The sequence below is a fragment of the Lotus japonicus genome, chromosome 3 (genome assembly GCF_012489685.1).
Source record: "Lotus japonicus ecotype B-129 chromosome 3, LjGifu_v1.2".
Classification (NCBI taxonomy): Eukaryota; Viridiplantae; Streptophyta; class Magnoliopsida; order Fabales; family Fabaceae; genus Lotus; species Lotus japonicus.
Window position 1 is genome coordinate 94,414,748 of NC_080043.1, and position 20,362 is coordinate 94,435,109.

At 34.8% G+C, this 20,362-nt stretch overlaps 4 protein-coding genes across 8 annotated transcripts; 1 reads left to right on the top strand and 3 right to left on the bottom strand.

Moving 5' to 3' along the window:
• Window positions 1-188: 188 nt before the first annotated feature.
• On the bottom strand, window positions 189-2,803 carry LOC130747668 (KIN17-like protein). Of its 5 annotated transcripts, none has more exons than XM_057600667.1 (2): window positions 2,664-2,803; window positions 189-1,725 (listed from the first exon to the last, which is right to left on the bottom strand). In XM_057600667.1, the coding sequence occupies exon 2, from the start codon at window positions 1,654-1,656 to the stop codon at window positions 460-462; it is 1,197 nt and encodes a 398-aa protein (XP_057456650.1). In that variant the 5' UTR covers window positions 1,657-1,725; window positions 2,664-2,803; the 3' UTR covers window positions 189-459. The 5 variants fall into 5 exon arrangements, with proteins under 5 accessions (XP_057456650.1, XP_057456649.1, XP_057456652.1 ...); XM_057600666.1 differs by having other exon boundaries at window positions 189-1,716; window positions 2,664-2,792; XM_057600669.1 differs by having other exon boundaries at window positions 189-1,663; window positions 2,664-2,786.
• A 5,498-nt stretch (window positions 2,804-8,301) lies between these two features.
• LOC130745065 (LOB domain-containing protein 24-like) lies at window positions 8,302-9,017 on the top strand. The gene is made up of 2 exons (XM_057597211.1): window positions 8,302-8,457; window positions 8,763-9,017. The coding sequence occupies exons 1-2, from the start codon at window positions 8,302-8,304 to the stop codon at window positions 9,015-9,017; spliced, it is 411 nt and encodes a 136-aa protein (XP_057453194.1).
• Window positions 9,018-13,035: 4,018 nt separating this feature from the next.
• LOC130745066 (F-box/kelch-repeat protein At3g23880-like) lies at window positions 13,036-14,124 on the bottom strand. Its single transcript, XM_057597212.1, has one exon. It carries the CDS (start codon window positions 14,122-14,124, stop codon window positions 13,036-13,038), a length of 1,089 nt encoding a protein of 362 aa, XP_057453195.1.
• A 2,529-nt stretch (window positions 14,125-16,653) lies between these two features.
• LOC130743061 (F-box/kelch-repeat protein At3g23880-like) lies at window positions 16,654-18,100 on the bottom strand. Its single transcript, XM_057595164.1, has one exon. The coding sequence runs from the start codon at window positions 17,941-17,943 to the stop codon at window positions 16,858-16,860; it is 1,086 nt and encodes a 361-aa protein (XP_057451147.1). The 5' UTR covers window positions 17,944-18,100; the 3' UTR covers window positions 16,654-16,857.
• Window positions 18,101-20,362: the final 2,262 nt, after the last annotated feature.

Genomic DNA, 20,362 nt, shown 5'->3' on the forward strand with positions numbered 1-20,362 from the left:
AATATGCAAATGAAATATTCAACAAAGGGTTACTGTGAAATAAAAAATAAGAACACATGTAATATATTAAGAAGGGTGTCAAAATATTATTGGGTCACATCATACCGAAAATTGGTTAGTGATTTAGACAACCCCATATGCAATATATAACGAAATTATACTGCAGAGAGACAGGGAGAGAATACGTATTAAACCATGTAAAGGCACATATTTGATTTAATTCCTTATAGTCAAAACCAAGTCCAAATTAATTTTGGTCCTTTAGCCAATAGAAAAAAAAAACAAAAAAAACAAAAGAGAAGTACATGTCCATTTTACAGTACTCAAATGACATGCAGTTTGATTTCCAAAGACAACAAGCAAAAATGATACCTGTTACATGGCCTTTCTATATAAAAAGAAGGTGGTACATAAGAACAAAACTCCAATTCATGCAACTTATAGAATCACTGATCAAACTCACTGGGCTACTTTACAAATGTCCTCATATTCCACAGCTTTAAGGACCCTACCATCATAGGGACCTTTCTCTATCTGCACCTTAGCGCAAAAATGATCTGTATCCACCCCCAGAAGCCTAGCAAGTGATCCGCGATATGCCCCATTGACTATTTTTACACGGCCACCAACTTGTGGAATCACAGTTTCGAGTTCAACCTGATCAACCCTAAGCACATGCTTGCTTTCAAGCATTTCTATTTCCCCAACATACTTGTCAATCACCTTCCGCACTACGCCCTTTTGCTTGTAGTAACCCTTCTCTGCCAAGGCTTTGCTCATAACCTTAACAACAATTCCCTCATGCAACCAATAATCCTTCCTGTTCATTTTCTCCTTTTTCTTCTCTTCATCCCTCATCATTTCATCCAAAGCTGATTTTCCACCACCAATTTCTTTCCTCTTCAAATTGTTTCCATTCTTTCTTTCCTCATTTTTCTCTTCACCAACCTCATCAAATGTCACCCTCGATTCTTCAAGTTTTTCCTTGGTCCCAGGTCTTGCCGATGTCCCAAGAGAAAATCCTATCTTAACTCCATCCTCTACATTAAATTCCCTTGGAGGCTCAGCTAGTGAAGTCTGATCAGAATCAGAATTGGGTGGCTGCATCAATTGCTCAGCCTTTTCAATCTGTTTCATTATCTCCCTCTCTTGCTTTTCTTCATCTGCCATATCTGCCTTGATTCTCTTATTCTTCATCTTCTCCTTGAAAAGGGTTTCTGAATCTCTATCTATGTATGTTATGAACCATCCCTTGGGTGTTTCATCAACCTTGCACTTGCCAGTTCGACCCAAGTACTTTACAAAATCAGTAAGCGTAGCCCACTCAGTGGAGTTCATATGAACGTGGTGTCTATCGTTTATGTATTCATTATACACGACAGTGGCAGCTATGCGGCTGAATCGGTGGCTGCGCTTCATGTGCTCAAGGAATGTTTTCTCAAACTCTTCAGAATAGCCATCAATTATCCGAGTTGGGTTTTGCCCAAAAACTTGCATTTGACGTTGGTGCCCTTCACTCATGCAGTGGCATTTAAACCCATTCTCATCTCGGCATTGCTTCTGGCACATCTGGCAATACCACCGAAGCTTCTGCAGTCCTTTTGCTTTGATTCGATTGGCAATTGCCTTAGGTGTGAGAAAATCATTTTTCCCCATTGAAAATCTGGATGAAATGTCAAAATGCTATAAGTAACCCCACCTAGTGCTTACTTCCTCCTATACAAACTGACACTATGTTAGAAAAAAAATAAAACATAAAACACAAAAACAGCAATATCATCAGCAGCAACAAAATCAGCATCAGAACAACAGCTAATATTCTTAAAACACTAGAACAAGAAATAGTAGAGTTTTTTAGCAAGCATCTGAACTACAGCTATAATCAGCAAATATCCGATAACTATGACAAGTACACTGATAAATGAATACATTTGCTTTGCACTAGAACCTATCTGTTTTACCTTCTGTGATTGACATATAGAAATATGTAAGTGACTTCAGTTTCGAATAACAAGCAAGGTGGACGCAATGAATGAAGAAAACGAGCAAAACTTGATAAAGCTGCCACATGTATAGACAATCTCTCGAATATTCATTTAAACTCAGAAAATGAGGTTCTCTCACTTAACAGCTTTTCCTCTTTAGCTACATAATTTCCAACTAAAAATTTCTTGGATATACCTTTAAACTTAATCTCCAGTTGAAGTCATCAAATTCCTCACTAGCATTGAATTACTTGTTTCCAACCACCGCAATGAAATAGACCAAATTCATTCAACACTATAAATAACATTTCAAATGCAAGAATTGGGGAAATGCTGAACCAGGCTTAACAGAACAATATAAACAGTGAGACACAGAACGAAAAATTCCCTAAAAATCTTAAACAGAATTGAATTCCCAAATTTACAGAAACCCTAAACAACGCGTGTCAATCAATTCAAATCAAATCAATATGTGCGCTTTCTTCGATCACAATCACAATTACAAGGTCCCATAAATTTGAAGTTCATGTAAAGTTATGAATATACAGAAAGGCTCTATGATTCCATAGAATTACTTCAATTTCAGCTTCAAATTAGAGGAAGAACAAACTAGGAATTTTGAATAGAAAAAGATAATTGAATCGAATCAAATTGAATAGTAGAAGATGAGCAAGGTACCTAACTGTTGAGCGAGTGAATGGAAAACGCGATGGTTGGCTGTGGAAACCGCCACCGGAGGAAACTACCCTAACCGCGAGCACCGCCTTGTGAATTTGGGTGGAATCGAATCCAAAAGAAAATTTGATGTGGTCATGTTATTAATATATTTTTACTTTTGGTCCTAAATTGTGCAATATGCCAAAATGACCCTGAGTATTTTGCGTTATTCACTTAGGTCCTTTATTGTTAAACAATCAATCAATTATACAAAGAAGAAAAACTTTGGCAGAGAAAATATGAACTCCAATCCATTATCAGGAACACTCATTTAGTCCCTAAGGAAGTGGAATAGGGATGGAAACGGAAACGGAACCTGAACCTGTGGAGCCCGCCCGAACCTGAACTCAATTTTACGAGTAAAACCCGATATGATTGAGTTTGGTATTGATGAAACTTGCACCCGAACCCGAACAATATATATATGAAATTGCAAAACTACTCTTACATATCATGTTAACAACTTAATTTGTTAACAATTTGATTATATTTGAATATTAAGGTATCATATTTTTTGGCAAAAAAGATATAAAAGTTTTTTACAACAAAATAATACAAGTTGCATTTTGTTTTGGAAAAAAATCTAAAATCAAGTTAGGTTAGGACGTGAATTTGAGGCTACAACATGTTTTGTGTAACGCCCCAATTTTTCAACTGAGGAATCACAATAGTAACCTAACAAAGTCTAAGGACTATTTCGTAATCCTAAGAAAACACGATAATTTTTTTCCTTTTCAAAACAACTAAACACAGTTTAATACATAACATAGTCTTAATTAAACAACATGTTCCCGACATATAATAATAGTGTCTTACAATAGCATACGCAAGTTTCCAAAATAAGTGCGCACACTTAAACAGTGGCGAAAACAGGGTTTTAGTAGCAGAGTTTTCAGATAACGAAGAAGACTCAAAGCATAAACTACTAAGAGGAAACTATACAGCTTCTTCCATCCTTGCTCCGCCGGTTACTATCCCTCCTCCATCTCAGCATGGCTAAGCATCGCCAGAAGGCTCTTCATCGCCTAATAGCGTTAAGCGCCCAAATAACAAATAACAAACAGAAAGGGTTAACTCCATGCAATTACCACGTATAAAAGAGAAAATCATGCTATTCAAATTTAATTACCTAGCATGGTAAATAAACTAGCAACTTAAGTTAATCCAGATATCAACAAAACCAGCAATATAACTAAACTCATATATCAACAACTTAACATAGATTAACTCAGGAATCAACAACTTAACAATATAGATTAATTCAGATAACAATAACTTCAACAGTATAGATGTAGATCAAATTTCAACAAAACCAACAATACAAATCAACTCATATATCAACAAAACCCAAAATATAAATCAAATCAGATATCGTCAAGCCAACAATATAAACCAACCCAGATATCAATAGAACAAACAATATAATCAACTCGGATATCAATAACCTCAACAATATCAATCAAACAATAACGTCTCGCAAGACGGAACAATCACGTGGGACAAACCCACCTCATCGCCACTTTAGCGTCTCAAAGGACGGGACAATCACGCGGGACAAACCCACCTCATCGCCACTTTATAACGTCTCGACAGACGGGACAATCCCGTGGGACAAACCCACCTCATCGCCACTTTAACGTCTCAAAAGACGGGACAATCACGCGGGACAAACCCACCTCATCGCCACTTTATAACGTCTCGAAAAGACGGGACAATCCCGTGGGGCAAACCCACCTCATCGCCACTTTGGCGTCTCAAAAGACGGGACAATCGTGTGGGACAAATCCACCTCATTGCCACTTTATAACGCCTTGAAAGACGGGACAATCCCGTGGGACAAACCCACCTCATCGCCACTTCAAGCAAACCAAAACATCTCATCCAACTCAGTAGTCACTCAAACAACAATCTCAAATCCAATAATCAAATTAACATAATCACATGTTATTCATATTATCAACAAACATAATTCAATTTAATTGCATACCAACTCAGTTCAATGACAGAAACCAGCAAACGGCCGAAGCCTCTCAGAAAACGGAGACACACGTCTCAATAATTTCACTCGGCCGAAGCCTCCAGAAAACATTTTCCCAGTTCAACACAATAATCATAAACCAATGTCAATCAATATAAACATCTTCATCTCAAACGCATGCAGTGCGATAAAAGCATGCAAGACTCAAAGACACTCTAAAACCGAGTTACCCTTACCTTCGTGAGTAGAAGTTGTGCATGGAAGTTGTGAACCTAGAACAAGGAAACACAATCATCAACACAAGCTTCACTAGAAACAACACTATCTAATAACACTAATCGAAATCGTAAAGAAAGCTTTTAAAGCTTCAGAGTTCCTATTTAAGCACAAATTGACAACGGAGACTTCGTTCGCTAAAACGAGCATAACTCGAGCTACAGAACTCGGAATGACACGAAACCAACGCCAAAATTTCAACAATTGAAAGAGCTACGTAATGGCTCAGGTCATAGAGACCAAAAAATTATTTTTGGACACGGTACCCTAACAAATAGGTTTCGGCCACCCTCAAAAATAGGGTTTCCAAACTTTTTCTTCGATCTAAATCAATTCCTAGGTATTCTTAGGCGATATCTAGGCCAGGGAAACTCTCAGAAAAATTATCGGGTCGAAAACTGTCGCAGGGGTATTTTGGTCAATATTTTTAGCTCGAAAACTCAAAATCAGAATTTCGAAAAAAAAATTAGATGGGGTCGACACCAACGACGATTATGACGACTAATCCTACTAACGCTAAGCTCAGTCGAGAGTTTTTGACTCAAAAAGCGGAACCTTTGTCAGAAATGGGTATTTTGAGCAGAATTGAAGTTCGGCGGCGATTCGACGAGATTCGGCGAAATGTAATCCGCTAAACATGCTCAGGGGCACGTAGGGAATAAGTTTAGACAGAGAAATCAAGTTATTTGGACAGTTTTACAAAAAGCTCAAAACTTTGAGCACAGAAAAACATAGAGAAAAGCGACAGAATTTACGATCAGAGGTCGAGGCCTACGCGTAGCAACGAACTGTGCAACGATCAGACAAGAATCGGCGAAAATCAAATCTCCTCCTTCCTCCTTGCAACCCCACGGTCGTGTGTGTGTGTGGTGATGTTTTTTTATTTTTATTTTTTTTTTCATTTTTCAAGCTATTTATAGAAAATGGAAAACGCGGGAAAATGAATATTTCGCGATTCCGATTTTTCCTGCACATTCCTCCGTGAATTCTAAGATACGTTCTGGCGACAGAATTCCAGAACTCAAAACAGTTTTCTCAGAATTAAAGCAAACGATCCAAAGTCGGTGTAAATCTATTTTACCCGAAAAAACTACTTTTTGCAGCGAATGTCAGATGCAGAAACTTCCTTCCGAAGAAAAATTGGAAACATCGAAAGAAATGGGTGAACGCGTGTAGAATCTTCATTTGAAGCTTCGAATAGAAAAAGTCTTCATTAACAGTTTACTTTAAGGTTTTTGAGCTAACAGGATCTCGGTTTCGGCAAACTTCCGAGAATCGAAATCGATCGTTCGTACAATCCAGGGTTTCTTGTCGAAACCCTCGTCGTGGGAAGGAATAAGAGAAATTGTTATATTCCTCTGAATATTTTTGAATATCGTTTCTACAGTGCTTTAAGAGCAGATTAGCCATTTTCTAACGTTTTTGCCCTAAGGCGAAAGTGAATGAAAGTCGTGCTATAACCTATAGCGAATTTAGTAATATTCTATGTCGTTTCCTAAATTTTCTTCTTCATAATACTAATCCAAACATTAAACACGAGTCAAGTTCCTCTCACGCTTACACATAATCCTATGTGTGAGTTGGAAATTAATTATTTTATTATAATTCTAAAATCCTGGGTCTTACATTTTGATAAACCCGAAGGGTTTGAGTTTAATATGAGAGTTTAGATTTGAGATAGGCAAAACCCGAGTCTGACTCGTTGCCATCCCTAAAATGGAACAAGAGCAGAGTCAAGCGACCGTTATAGCCTCCATTGCAACCACCAAAACTAAAATATCAAAGATTTAAATATTATAAATTGAAATATTAATAATAAGTTTTAAATATTTTATACGTTTATAAAATTATATTTATGATTCTATTATAATATATATATATATATGAAAAATATATTATGTTGAGTTCAAGTTTTATGGTTGATTAAATATTAGACATTCAAGATTAGGTTATATATGTAATTAAATTTGTGATTTTTTTCTAATAACCTGGAGTTAATTACCAACCATAGTACACAAAACACTATTACTATGTTATGTTATGTTCTATTTAGTTATGTTACTAAATACTACCTAAATTTTTTTCTGAGCACCTTTAGAAGGCGCAGATAGGAACATTATGTCTTCCTTAAATGGGAAGAGTTAAGAACATAAGGATTGTGTTGAGATGATGAAGGGTGAAGGGCCCCGGTTTGAACCCAGAGAAAAAATTAATTTACTAACATTTCTAACAAATAACATTTGCTTCTTCCTCAAATAATTGTTTGATTAGAGAAACACTCCATTAGTTAATTGATTAGCCCCCACTGATATGTCTGACTTCATATTTTATTTGAACTACTAATGGTGTTTGTTGCTCATATTCTAGCCTAGCCTTGACGATACATGAGTTTCCCTCACATATGTGGTGGAATGATCCACTTACTTGTGTTGCTCTTTTTTTTATTGATTCATTTTTATCATCTTAAAATATTACGAGCTGTTTAAAACAAAAATTAAGTAACCAACGTTCGAAGGAAAAGAGAAATTTTGATACTTTTTTTTTTTAAAGATCATGAATTATTAAGACTGTAAACTAATTAACTTAATTTAAATTTAAAATTACTTAATAGTAAGATAGGAGATTTCCGATGTATAAAGAAAAAAGGTAAGATAGGATGGTAGGAAATTAAATTTTTGTCGCTTTTAAAAGTAGATATTCTATTTCTTTTTTTTTTTGAAACTAAGTAGATGTTCTATTTCACTACATAGAAATTGATTAAAAGTCAACATAAGAAATAAGGTTGAATGATGTGATGAATCATATATATCTTAATTAACTTTTTTTTTTCACTACATATATGTCTTAATTAACTTAGGAATGAAAGAGTATAACGGGAAATTTTATCACTTTTAGAAGTGTGATTATTCCACTTCGTCACATTGGCCGATGATTAAGTAATATAGATGCAATTCTGAGCAAAATATATATTCCATAACTTTCTAGTATAAGCAATTAAATTAGTCAACATTATTCCACGTCTCATTATATTCTAGCAATGTAATTGACCCTGCAAATTTTTTTTATCAGTCAATATATACTATATTCTCATCATTATATGCATAAATTACCTTGATTGATGCTTGGCCTCTCTTTTCATTCTCTTCATTCATGCATGAAACTTTCCTTAATTATTTGCATTGTTATCATACAATATAGCCGTTAGCTAGGATCTTCTCCAATACAAATATCCCTCCTATATGTAAAAGATTCCCTAAGCTAAGAGCAAAATATAGAAAAGATTCAGAAATCTTTGTCTTTGGATTTGATTTGTTTTTTGAGAGGACCAGATTTAATTTTGATATCATGATTTCTGGTGGTAGGTGTGCAGCTTGTAGAAGTCAGAGAAGAAGGTGTCCTTCAGATTGCATTTTCTCTCCATACTTCCCTCCCCAATATCCTGAAAGATTTGCTTGTGTTCACAGAATATATGGTTGCAGCAATGTTGGGAAAATGCTTCAGGTAAGTACTTTTAATATCTACCATATCTGTTATCAAAAAAAAAAATATCTACCATATCTGATTTCATTTTTGGTGAAAATGCTATAGAATCACTTCTGGTTAATGTATAAGTCATAGCTTCTAATTAAGTAAACCTGTTTAAATTTTGTTCAATCCTGAAAATGTGTTACTACTATATATTTCATCATAACATGGAAAGAATTTGTCAATTTCAAATTATATTAAGATGGAAAATGTTATACTGAAATTTTAGAAATCATTTTATAGTTGATTTTTAAATCAGAATCAGTTTGTATTGCATGTAGGAAATACCTCATTATCTACGAGAACAAGCAGCAAATAGTTTGTATTTTGAAGCAAAATGTAGGATTGAAGACCCTATTTATGGATGTGTGGGGATTCTTTCTAAATTGTATCAACAAATCCACGATGCAGAAATTGAGCTAGCCAAAATTCAAACTCAGATTGCTCATCATAAACAGCTCCAAAACTCAGAGGTTGAAGCTGAACAAACTTGTAAGCAGCACAAATCAGCTGCATGGGGCAGTTTCCTTGGTTAAATTTAAAACCTTGTTTTGCAAAAGATACAAAGCAATTGTTTGCTCGATCTTATCTTAATGGTTTTTCTTGTTAAGGTTTTAATGAGGCTCATTCTCAAGTGTTCTTCTCTTAATCTCTACCATGAGAGGGGTGTTCTCATGGATCAATTCATTTTCAATAAATCTGTTTTGTTGGTAAAAAAAATTCTGAAACTCAATTGATTTGGAGTTTTTTTTGTTGCTGTTTTGGGAAACCTTTGAAAAATATTTGAAATAAGGTGATGATTAATTTGTTGCTTGGTTTATACCTGTCATACTATCAATGTTAGTCATTAGGTGCTCTTTCAGTTTCTACTTGGCTTAGATATGTTTTTTCACAAAATTTTAAAGGAGAATTTAAATTAAAAAAAATCAAAATTGATTCCTTGAAAAAAAAAAATTTATGTGTTTTGACCAATGAAAAAACCAATGAACCTTTCGCATATATATAAGAAAAAGTTAATGCACAGTGAGTGTAATGTTTTTTTACAAATGCATCTAACTGACCACATCAAAAAACTATATTTATTTTAATTAAAATTAAAAAATAATATAGCCGTTTCGTTTGTGATATTGTTTAATTGAGTGTAAAACTGTTTCATGGTGATCATAGGCTAATTTGCATACAAATCTGCCAACTGGAGGCTGTGGAACTCTCTTCTGGTTGTTAGAGTCTATCCTTTAGGATCAACAGGTAAATAAATTTACTCGTTAAATCTCAATGGTACAAATGCAGAGTGGAAAATAGGTAGGATTTAGTTTCCTCCTTTAAGATGAGTCTTGGGTTGACAGGAGGAATGTGTTATCGTAATCAAATGAAAGAGCCAATTGATCTTGATGTCCTCAGAAATCAAACTCCACAGTTTCTTCTTCAAAAGATTATTCTCCAGTGTGATAATCCAGTAGTTTGTAACCTTTGATCGTGGCTTGTGCCTGACGCTTCCAAGCAAGATAGTTGTCTTCATGGAGTTTGAAAGAAATTGGATTAGAGAAGCTATGAAGAGTTGTAGCAGAATTGGATTGTGCTAGCTCAGATACCATGTACGGTATCAGGCCTAGATTGAGAGAGAAAAATTGCACAATAGTTCAACAATGAATGAGAGAAAATGAATTCACTAAGAAACAGTAACATTAGAAAAGTGAACACTCAGAAGTGGGTAAAATCAATCTGCAATCTGCCCCAATTGCATTAAGAACAAAACCATGTTATTAAGTGATGTGCATTAAGCCCACTATTTTCTCATCATTAAGCATGGCTAAAACTGCACGGTTCTCTCAAGGAAACTATGGTATGCTTATCTGTTTTAGCTATACTTAATTGTAAATAAAGAATGTTTCAAACCAAATAGCATTACAAAATTTTGCAATTAACAAGAAAAGCGCTGCTGACCATTCACATTTACACCATATTAAGATGTCATTTGGTTTGAAATAGTCTTTATACAAGGAAAATATTACAAGCTATCATAGTTTTATTGAACCAAATAATAAGGTAGTTGTAACTGATGTTTCAGAACGTCATTCTGGTTCACTTGTCTATCTATCTATCTATCTATCTATCTATCTATCTATCTATCATAATATAGGAATTGTGAAGCACACAATATAAGGCCGCCACCTCATCAATTATACTCCTTGCAACATTGTCCAACTAAGTATTTTTGCTGATGTGTAACATTATATTCTTCTCAAGTACTACAACTAAAGCCTCACTGCCTTAGACGGTTCACTTTACAGAAGAGAAAAGTGCACAGACAAGCACAATAACCTGCAATAAAAATTGAAACGTAAACGTTTATTCTGTTTCATAGCAGAGGGAAATGAAAATAAAAGAACAATAACCTCCAATAAAAATTTCAACTTAAGGAGATACGTTTCTCTCTTTCACAACAGAGGAAAGTAAAATGGCAACCACAAGCACAATGAGTTGCAACAAAATCAAATAAGATTTTCAATGTGAGTAACACAGTTTGAGAATCTCCAATAGGGAGCGCTCCAAACCGTTCGTCGGAACCGAGGAGTATGTCATGCTGTTGTTCGTTTGCAGTGACAGGCACAAGTTCAGCGTCAATTAGTTGGCTTGACTCTCGAGGAACTAGCTTACGAGATTTGATCTACACGGGACGATGAAGGAGACGTTCCAAAACGTGCTTGTGAAGGCGCCAGAGTTCATGGAGAAGAAACCTTCAATAGGAATGCAGAAGAAAACATGAATTTTCGAGTACTCTTTCAATTGTTTATTCTTTTTTTTTATTCTAAAGCTTTTTGTTTTTTGTTTTCCCAGCTCTCATTGATTAAACTTGCAAACCAGGGTGGAAATTGAAGGAAAAGAAAAACGGTTCAATGATTGATGGATGGTTCATCTTGGTGGGGCGAGGCTGGTACTTGCTATAACTTAGTCTTTTTGTCATATCTAACTTTGGATTCTACAGGGGATTTAGCATTTCATTGCTGACTTATGCGCTATCTAATTCTGTTTGGTGGACCTCTTAGTCTATGGACTATGGTTCATAGGCTCATGGCTCTCTAAGGTGTGCTTGGTCCATATATATGAAAAAAGGGATGAAAGTTATTTTCTTAATGGGTGTGGTTTTAGTCATGATTCAAAGGAAATTTTAACTGTCCAAGGGTTAAGTACGGTTGTGGCTACTGGGGTCTCTACAATTGTGACCATGCCCCTTGACACTATCAAGACCAGATTGCAAGTATTGGATACAAAGTAGAATGGACGAAGGTGTACTTGAACTTTTATGCAGACAGCTAGAAATTTGCAGCACCTATATACTTTAAACTCTCTTTGGTTAGACTTAGCAGACAATCAATGGAATTTGGGAGACTTATATTGAAGGACCTAAGAGTGTAAGTAATAATACTATACGACAATTGGCTATGGCTATACAAGAACTGAGGGAAGTTAAATTGTAGAGAATGGGAATGGGAAAGAATGATTTAAAAATAAATATTTTCATTTGTATTGAAATAAAGTGTTCATTTGTATTAAGAATTTAGTGTTCTTTCCTCTGGTTTTTGGTTTAAATAACTTATGGCTGGCAGCTCCAAGATCTTGCAACAACAATATTGGAGCTCTGGAACTTGATGGATACCCCATACCCATATCTAAGAACAACAAATGTTACCTATAATATTGATGCTTTAGAATATGAAATAACTGAACCAAACACTTTGTTCCTTGACTTCAACAATTGTGTGAGCTATTAGTTTTTTTGATTGTAATGATTATATTTCTTGATAGTTCATAATTCACAGATAAGTTATAATGTCAAGTTGAGGCCGAAGTATCTAGGTTGAAAGAGTTAAAATGAGGCAAAATGAAAGAGATAGTGTGAAACTGAGTGTTACTAGCATTTCTCTTGTTGTCACTCTTTTTGTGCCAAGCAAGTTTCTACCAGACAAAAAACACCTCAAACTCATCAACCAGGTAAGAAGTTTTACATGTGTTTTCATAATTCAAAGTTCAAACTAATTAGCGTACTTTAACTACAGACTTAACTGTTAGCCTCTTGTCCTTATTACATAAAGAACATATATTCGTAACAAAACAACACTGCAAGAAAACAGAACCAATCAGAAAAGGATGGACCTCTGTTCAAAGGAAAACTGAAGAGGCATACATCCATTCAAACAATATATACAACATCATAGATTAAGAGCCTATCATCAAATGCAACTCAACAAAAAAACATGCAAAGCTTAATGGGAAGCATATCAAAGAAGACACAAAATAGGACAAAAAACAAAGCAGGATAGTTGAATAAGCACACCAAATGCGCTGCAATCCAGAACAAGAATCATAGGAATATGGTCTATCATATTTCAACTACACGGGCTAAGATGCTAATTGTTGATAAACTAATAATCCACCACTAAAAGCATTTACATAGTCTTCAGCAGTATTTATCAATCCTAAGGAAGATTTCCAAAGGATACACGATTTAAGAATAAAGTGGTCTAATGGAGATAACTAAAACATAACTTACTTTCAACAAGGTGGAACCAAGCTTTCAATGTAATTATGGGCATAGCAATCAACGATGTCGTTAGCAATGCCTGTGACTTCTAATTTGTTTTCTTTCTGGGTATAGAGAAGTGCATAGGGTGCGGTCTGACACGATTTTGATATCAATAGGGCATCACCGTTATTAGACATGTACATTGCGAAATCGGGCCAAAGATTAATATTTTGAAAAATGCTTTCAGAGAGAGTAATGTTAAGCAACATAGTCCAAGAGTCGCACACTCCAAACTCCTTCATTTGCCAAATCATAAAAGACATTTTCGTGTCCATAAGAGAAATACATAGGCAACCTCTCAAAACCCCAAGAATTGGTATAAATCTGACGCTAAGTCGAGTAAAATAAGGCAATGATAGTTGTGCACAATTTTCTTTCCCCAAATCAAATGTCAAAATTGTGTACGAGTTGATAAGTTGAGCACGATCGTTCTCATCAACATCTGGTCGAATTGCTAACCAATTAAGGGTGTTGCTCACATAAACTACACGACCTTGAGGATACATAAACGGAAGATGGGAAACTTGAATTGTTCTCCAACAAGTATCACCTTTGTTGTAAACATTCACCGTTCTCACCCCATTCCTTTGGAGCGTCACTACCACCACCTTGTAGGTGTCAGTTGAAGAATCATAACCAAACCCAAAATAACAAGGGCGGGTGAAACGTAGAGGTGGCGAATATTGAGACATTGACCTTGTAGCTGGGTTCCATAAACGGAATAGGTAGGAGAATTCATGATTTTCAATGTCATATTTTAATAATGTAAACAAACAAATCAAGCCGTTGCAGGTTCCACCGAAGTCGTACTCATCGGGGACTGCTACAGTGGTGGCTGAACGGCTTTCCCATGGCGAATTTATCAGTGATCGGAGGTGGGCGAAATCTGCTTTTCTTGTAGAAGACGATCGGTGAAGGTGGAGTTTGATGAACTGAGAATCAGAGATGGTAGACTTCCATGAATGAGACACACACCTGAATCGTACTAGAGATTTCACCGGAAGCCATGATAAGATTTCTAGCCGGAGTTCTTCGGGGAGAAACGGTGGCGGTTCCATGTTGCTATAGGTTAGGTTTTAGAATTTTAAACGATATTAAATAGTAAGGAATCCATGCATAAATAATCCTAAAATTTTAAGATAATCTTTTTGTTTTGCAAATTTTATTTGTTTTCTATATAAATCCTTTTATTTGATCTTCTTAAGATTTACTTTTTTATATTATGAAATTCACTACTTTCAAAAAAAAAAAAAAAAAAATTATGAAATTCACTATCCTAATTCCCCCGCTCTAATTCACACCACCTTAAAGTCATTGCCTCGGCCACTAATGGCTCCTGCCTTATGACTTCTAACTGTGTAGCCGCCACCATAAACTCACCTCCATGACCATGAGCCTTTGCCACGAGACCCAAAGCCAGTTGCATCCTCCCATGTCCACCCAGCGTCGAAGTTGACTTTGCTTTGACATGATGTGAGTCATATATGATATATATGTTATCGTGAATTTTTTTTAAAAAAAATTATAATTAATTTTAAAATTAGAAGAAATTTGTGTGAGGAGCTTGCTACTATATTTCTGAAGTGCTAAAAAAACTGAAATTATGTCTTGAGATCTTTATAAAGATACGTTTTAATGTTGCATATGTGCAGTAAATACCTCATCTACGAGAACAAGCAGCACATAGTTTATATTTTGAAGCAAAATGTAGGATTGAAGACCCTGTTTATGTGTGTGGGAATTCTTTCCACTGTGCCGAAATTGAGCTAGCAAGAATTCAAACTCAGATTACTCGTCATAAGCAGCTCCAAAACTCAGAGGTTGAAGCTGAACAAACTTGCAAGCAGTACAAATCAGCTGCATGGGGCAGTTTCCTTGGTTAAATTAAAACCTTGTTTTGCAATAGATACAAAAGCAATTGTTTGCTCGATCTTATAATTTGATGCTACATGCAGACATATTCAGAAACACAATTGATTTGGAGTTTTTTTTGGTAGTATGGAAAAATGTGATGATTAATTTGTTGGTTGGTTTATACCTGTCATATTATCAAAGTGTTAGGCATTAAGTGCTCTTTCAATTTCTACTTTCTACTTGGCTTAGATATGTTTTTTCACAACTTTTTTAAGGAGAATTTAAATAAATAAAAAATCAAAATTGATCCCAGAAAAAAATAAATTATGTGTCATTGATTTTGATCAATAAAATAATCATATATTCGGATTTTGTCGTCTTTTAATTTTTAAGAAATAGGATAATTTGCACACAACTCTAGCAATTGGAGGCTGTGAAACTCTTCTGGTTGTTAGTGTAGTTTATCCTCTCTAGAGGATCAACAGGTATATAAATTTACTTGTTGAATTCTCGCTGGTACAAATGCAGAGTAGAAAATGGGTAGGATGCAGTTTCCTCCTTTAAGATGAGTCTTGGGTTGGTTGGAGGAATGTGTTATTGTAATCAAAATGAGAAATTCATGGAAGACTCAGAAATGTTAATTCTGAATTAGCTGTTGAGAAGTTTCACAGCTCACCCCTACGATTGCAGAAAAAACAAATCATAGATGAGAGAAGCAAAGAAAGAGCCAATTCATTCCCATAAATCAAACTCTGAAGTTTCTTCTTCAAAAGATTATTCTCCAATCTGATAATCTTGTAACCTTTGACTGTGGCCTGTGCCTGACGCTTCCAAGCAAGATAGTTGTCTTCATGGAGTTTGAAAGAAATTGGATTAGAGAAGCTATGCAGAGTTGTAGCAGAATTGGATTGTGCTAGCTCAGATACCATGTAAGGTATCAGGCCTAGATTGAGAGAGAAAAATTGCACAATAGTTCAACAATGAATGAGAGAAAATGAATTCACTAAAAAACAGTAACATTAGAAAAGCGAACACTCTGAAGTGGGTAATAACCATATGCAATCTGCCCCAATTGCATTAAGAACAAAACCATGTTATTAAGTGATGTGAATATGACAGCCTACTATGTTCTCATCATTAAGCATGGCTAAAACTGCAGGGTTCTGTCAAGGAAACTTGGTATGCTTATTTGTTTTAGCCATACTTAATTGTAAATAAAGAATATGGTCAAACCAAATAGCATCACAAAATTTTGCAACCAGAAAAGCGCTGCTGACCATTCACATTTACACCATATTAAGATGTCATTTGGTTTGAAAGTCTTTATACAAGGAAAATATTACAAGCTATTATAGTTTTATTGAACCAAATAATAAGGTAGTTGTAACTGATGATGTTTCAGAACTTCATCATGGTTCACTTGTTTAAATGAACTCCAAATAGATGCTTCATTTCCTAACCTGTATAGTTAACACAATTTAGACAACCAAAACGTATACAACCAAACATATACTATAGTATAAAAAATACAACCTAAGACTATCTCCTCAACTTGCCCGCATGACCTATAAATACTTCAACCTTCACTGTAACAGTCTCTGAAATTAAATTTACATGTGAATCTGGATAAAAACAAAACAAATTGATACAAACAAACATTGAAGATTGAAGAAGAAAGAAAGAAAACTGATTTCATTGAAGTAGTTGCAATCCAGAACAAGGATCATAGAATTTGGTCTATATTATTTTTACCGTGCAGTGCACACAGGCTAAGATGCTAATTAGTCATAAACCCATAATGCACCACTAAAAGCACTTAGATAGTCTATTGAGCAGTATTTATCTCTCCCAATGAAGATTTGAAAACGATACATGATTTAAGAAGAAAGTACATGATTTAAGAAGAAAGTGGTCTAATGGTGATAACTAACTTATTTTCAACAAGGTGGAACCAAACTTTCAATGTAATTCATGGCATAGCAATTAAAGATGTAGTTAGCAACATCTGTGACTTCTAATTTATTGTCTTTCTGGGTATAGAGAACCGCTTGGGGTTGGGACACAGCCAATTTTGACAACAACAAGGCATCGCCATTCTCAGACATGTACATTGCAAAAAAGCGACAGGGAATATCATATGCATAGCCAGCAATGTTAAACAAGAGAGTCCAAGACTTGTACAGTCCAAATTCTTTCATTTGCCAAACCACAAAATGCATATTCTTGTCTTTTTGACAAATACATAAGCAATCTCTCAAAACCCCAAGAGTTGGCCAAGTGCGGTAGAAGTCATATCTACTTTGAGGACAATAAGGCAATGGTAGTTGTGCACAACTTTCTTTCCCAAAATCAAATGACAAAATTGTGCACCGGTCACGATCTTCAACATTTGGTAGAATTGCTAACCGATTAAGAGTGTTATTCACATAAACTGCATCATCATCTTTAAGATACATAGAGGGAAGATGGGAAACTGGAATTGTTCTCCAACAAGTATCATCGCCTATGTTGTAAACATTCACCATTGTCTCCAATGTGTCCCAAGAGAGCGCCACTGCCACTGCCACCACCTTGTAGGTGTCAGTTGAAGAATCATAATCAAACCCAAAATAGCTGTCGTAGACGATGGGCAAATATAGAGGTGGCGAACGTTGAGACATTGACCTCATAGCTGGGTTCCATAAACGGACATGAGAGGTGTATTTATCTTTACGGTCGTATTTGGATGAATGCAAACAAACCAACCCGTTGCAGGTTCCACAGAAGTCGTAGTCATCGGGGATTGCTATAGTGGAGGCTGAACGGCTTTTCCGTGGCGAAGTTATCAGTGATTGGAGGTAGGCGAAATCTGTGTTTCTTGTTGTAGAAGATGATCGATGAAGGTGGAGTTTGATGAATTGAGAATCGGAGATGATAGACTTCCATGACTTAGACACACACCTGAATCGCACCAGAGATTTCACCGGAAGCCATGACAAGATTTCTAGCCGGAGTTCTTCAGGGAGAAACTGTGGCGGTTCCATGTTGTTGCAGCAGCGATGCTATAGGTTAGGTTTTAGAATTTTAAAGGATATTAAATAGCAAGGAATTAATCCAGTGCAATGCATAAATAATCCTAAAATTTTAAGATAATCTTTTTGTTTTGCAAATCTTATTGTTTTCTACATAAATCCTTTTATATTTTCCGATATAGACAAAAAAATATATATAAATCTTTTTATCTTCTTAAGATTTACTTTTTTTATATTATGAAATTCTCTATCCTAATCCCAACCTAATTAATTCCCCCGCTCTTATTCTCACTCTATATGGAAACAGAATTGTAACAAAACTGAACAGAACCCACTGATCATAACAAAATATATAGTCCTATAATATTCTTTGTATTGTGTGTTTGGTAAATCTAGAATGATTAGAATAAAATCACAAGTCAGCATGTTTAATTCAATAAAATCAAGCTCATTTTTTATGCTTCAGAAAATTAACAACATAAACAAACAAATTATGGAACACCTAGAGAATCCTTCAACAACAGAACTTGAAGCTATGAAGGAGGGGATTCAAAACAAGTAAAGAGTCAGGAATGGGAGAAAGCATCCCTTGACGAGCAAGCCAATCCGCTGATGCGTTCCTATCACGATCAACCTAAGCCAACGAAATCCTCCAATCTCGATGAACCAGTGAATTTTATGAAAAAGGTATACATTGATATATTTCTTTGTATAGTTAGTGTTCCTAGGATCAATGTACAATTTTTTCTTGAATAAAAAAAATTATAAATCAATCCATTTACAATAAAAAAACACATGAGGAAATAATTGATAAAACAAATCAAAGTATAATTCATTTTATTTCGATTATAAACAAATCTTCTAATACTTAAAATACTCATTAAAATTGAAGTTAACATAATATATTTTTTATTTTGAAAAAAAAAATAATATATTTTTCACATATATAAATATTAGGCTTAATTGCGCTTTTGGTCCCCAACTTTGCTCTTTCTGAGAAAACCGTCCCCCAACTAAGGAATTAGCAAAAAGTATCCCCGAAGTTACCCTATGTTGGTCCCTTTAATATTTTTCATCCAAAATCTAACGGTTTGAGGGACCAAAAGTGCAATGAGTTGGAAATAAATTAATAAATAAAATATAGAAATTCTAACTCACTTATCTCCAATGTAATTGGATGATGGGTTATTTAGCTCAAACTTTATCATGGGTCATTTAGACAACCCCTTAATTTTTGCTTGCTTTATAGTTTATACCCGTCACATAATCAAAGTGTTAGCATTATGCGCTCTTTTTTTTGGGGGGGGGGGTCTACTTAGGTCCAAATTTAAAATAGTGTGAATCTTCAAATATTTTTTTAAAGGAAATCTGCATTATATTAGGCATAAATTGGCATTGAAGTCAAAAGGTCCGCAGTTACAATACGAACAACTTCCACACTAGCCCGGCGAAAGAGGAGGTATTTTTGGCCAAAAATTTGCAACAGTATTTGCTTGGATGGCGCACAAAGGTTAAAGACATCGAATCAAAACAACGACAAAGCAAAGTACAATCTCTAATAATAGAAGACAAATAGGAACCACCATCTGGGGTTTCTTCCACCGCTGAAATAATTGAAGACAAGTCGTCTCAAAACAAATGGTGCGACAACCAAACTTTGTGGCCAACATAATCGCCCATCGAAATGCCAAAGCCTCCGCCACAACTGGCGACAGTGCCAAACCTGAAAAATCTGCAGCAGAAGCGAGCACAAGCCCCTCATGATCTCGGACAACCATACCTGAGCCAAACTCATTCCCCCGTCCACGTAAGGCAAGGCATCAGAATAAAAGCTTTTAAAGAAGAGTAGAAGTTGGTTGGTGTTTTTATTTTATTTTATATTTATTCAGCTAAAATCTATTTGGTAAAATATATATTTTCTTAACATTTATGAGTTTAATGGATATGTACACGATGTAAAATAGTTTTACATTAACATTTTAATTTAAATAAAGTCATATTTTATGATGTGGCAGAATTTAATTGAATAACTGTGCAAATTTTGTTTACATTAAGGTGCACACACCTGTAATTCATCATTTGTTATATTTAATTTTGAAAATAGAAATTAAAAATTAACGTATAATTTTTTTTATCAATATAAGTCTTATATTTTTTATATTTATTTTTGGACAAATAAAAGTCCACAAAGAGAATACATTTTTTTTTAAAGAGAAAATGATATAAATATTTTATAAAAGCGTTGGCTTTATTTAAAATAATAATAATAATAAAGTGATGGTTAATTATAAACTTCTATATTTTTATTCAATAAAAAATTTAAAGGATAAAATACAAATTATTTAGAGTTTAATAACATCAAATCATGATAAACGTTTTTAATGAGTACAGCTTTAAATTAGATTTGTTGTTTTTCTTTCTAAACTTGCAT

Excerpts from the sequence above, each read along its gene's own strand:
- LOC130747668 (XM_057600667.1), bottom strand. The coding sequence starts at position 1,656 with ATGGGGAAAAATGATTTTCTCACACCTAAGGCAATTGCCAATCGAATC.
- LOC130745065 (XM_057597211.1), top strand. The coding sequence starts at position 8,302 with ATGATTTCTGGTGGTAGGTGTGCAGCTTGTAGAAGTCAGAGAAGAAGG. Across the intron at positions 8,458-8,762 it reads ATGTTGGGAAAATGCTTCAG|GAAATACCTCATTATCTACG; the intron begins GTAAGTACTTTT and ends TATTGCATGTAG.
- LOC130745066 (XM_057597212.1), bottom strand. The coding sequence starts at position 14,124 with ATGGAACCGCCACCGTTTCTCCCCGAAGAACTCCGGCTAGAAATCTTA.
- LOC130743061 (XM_057595164.1), bottom strand. The coding sequence starts at position 17,943 with ATGGAACCGCCACAGTTTCTCCCTGAAGAACTCCGGCTAGAAATCTTG.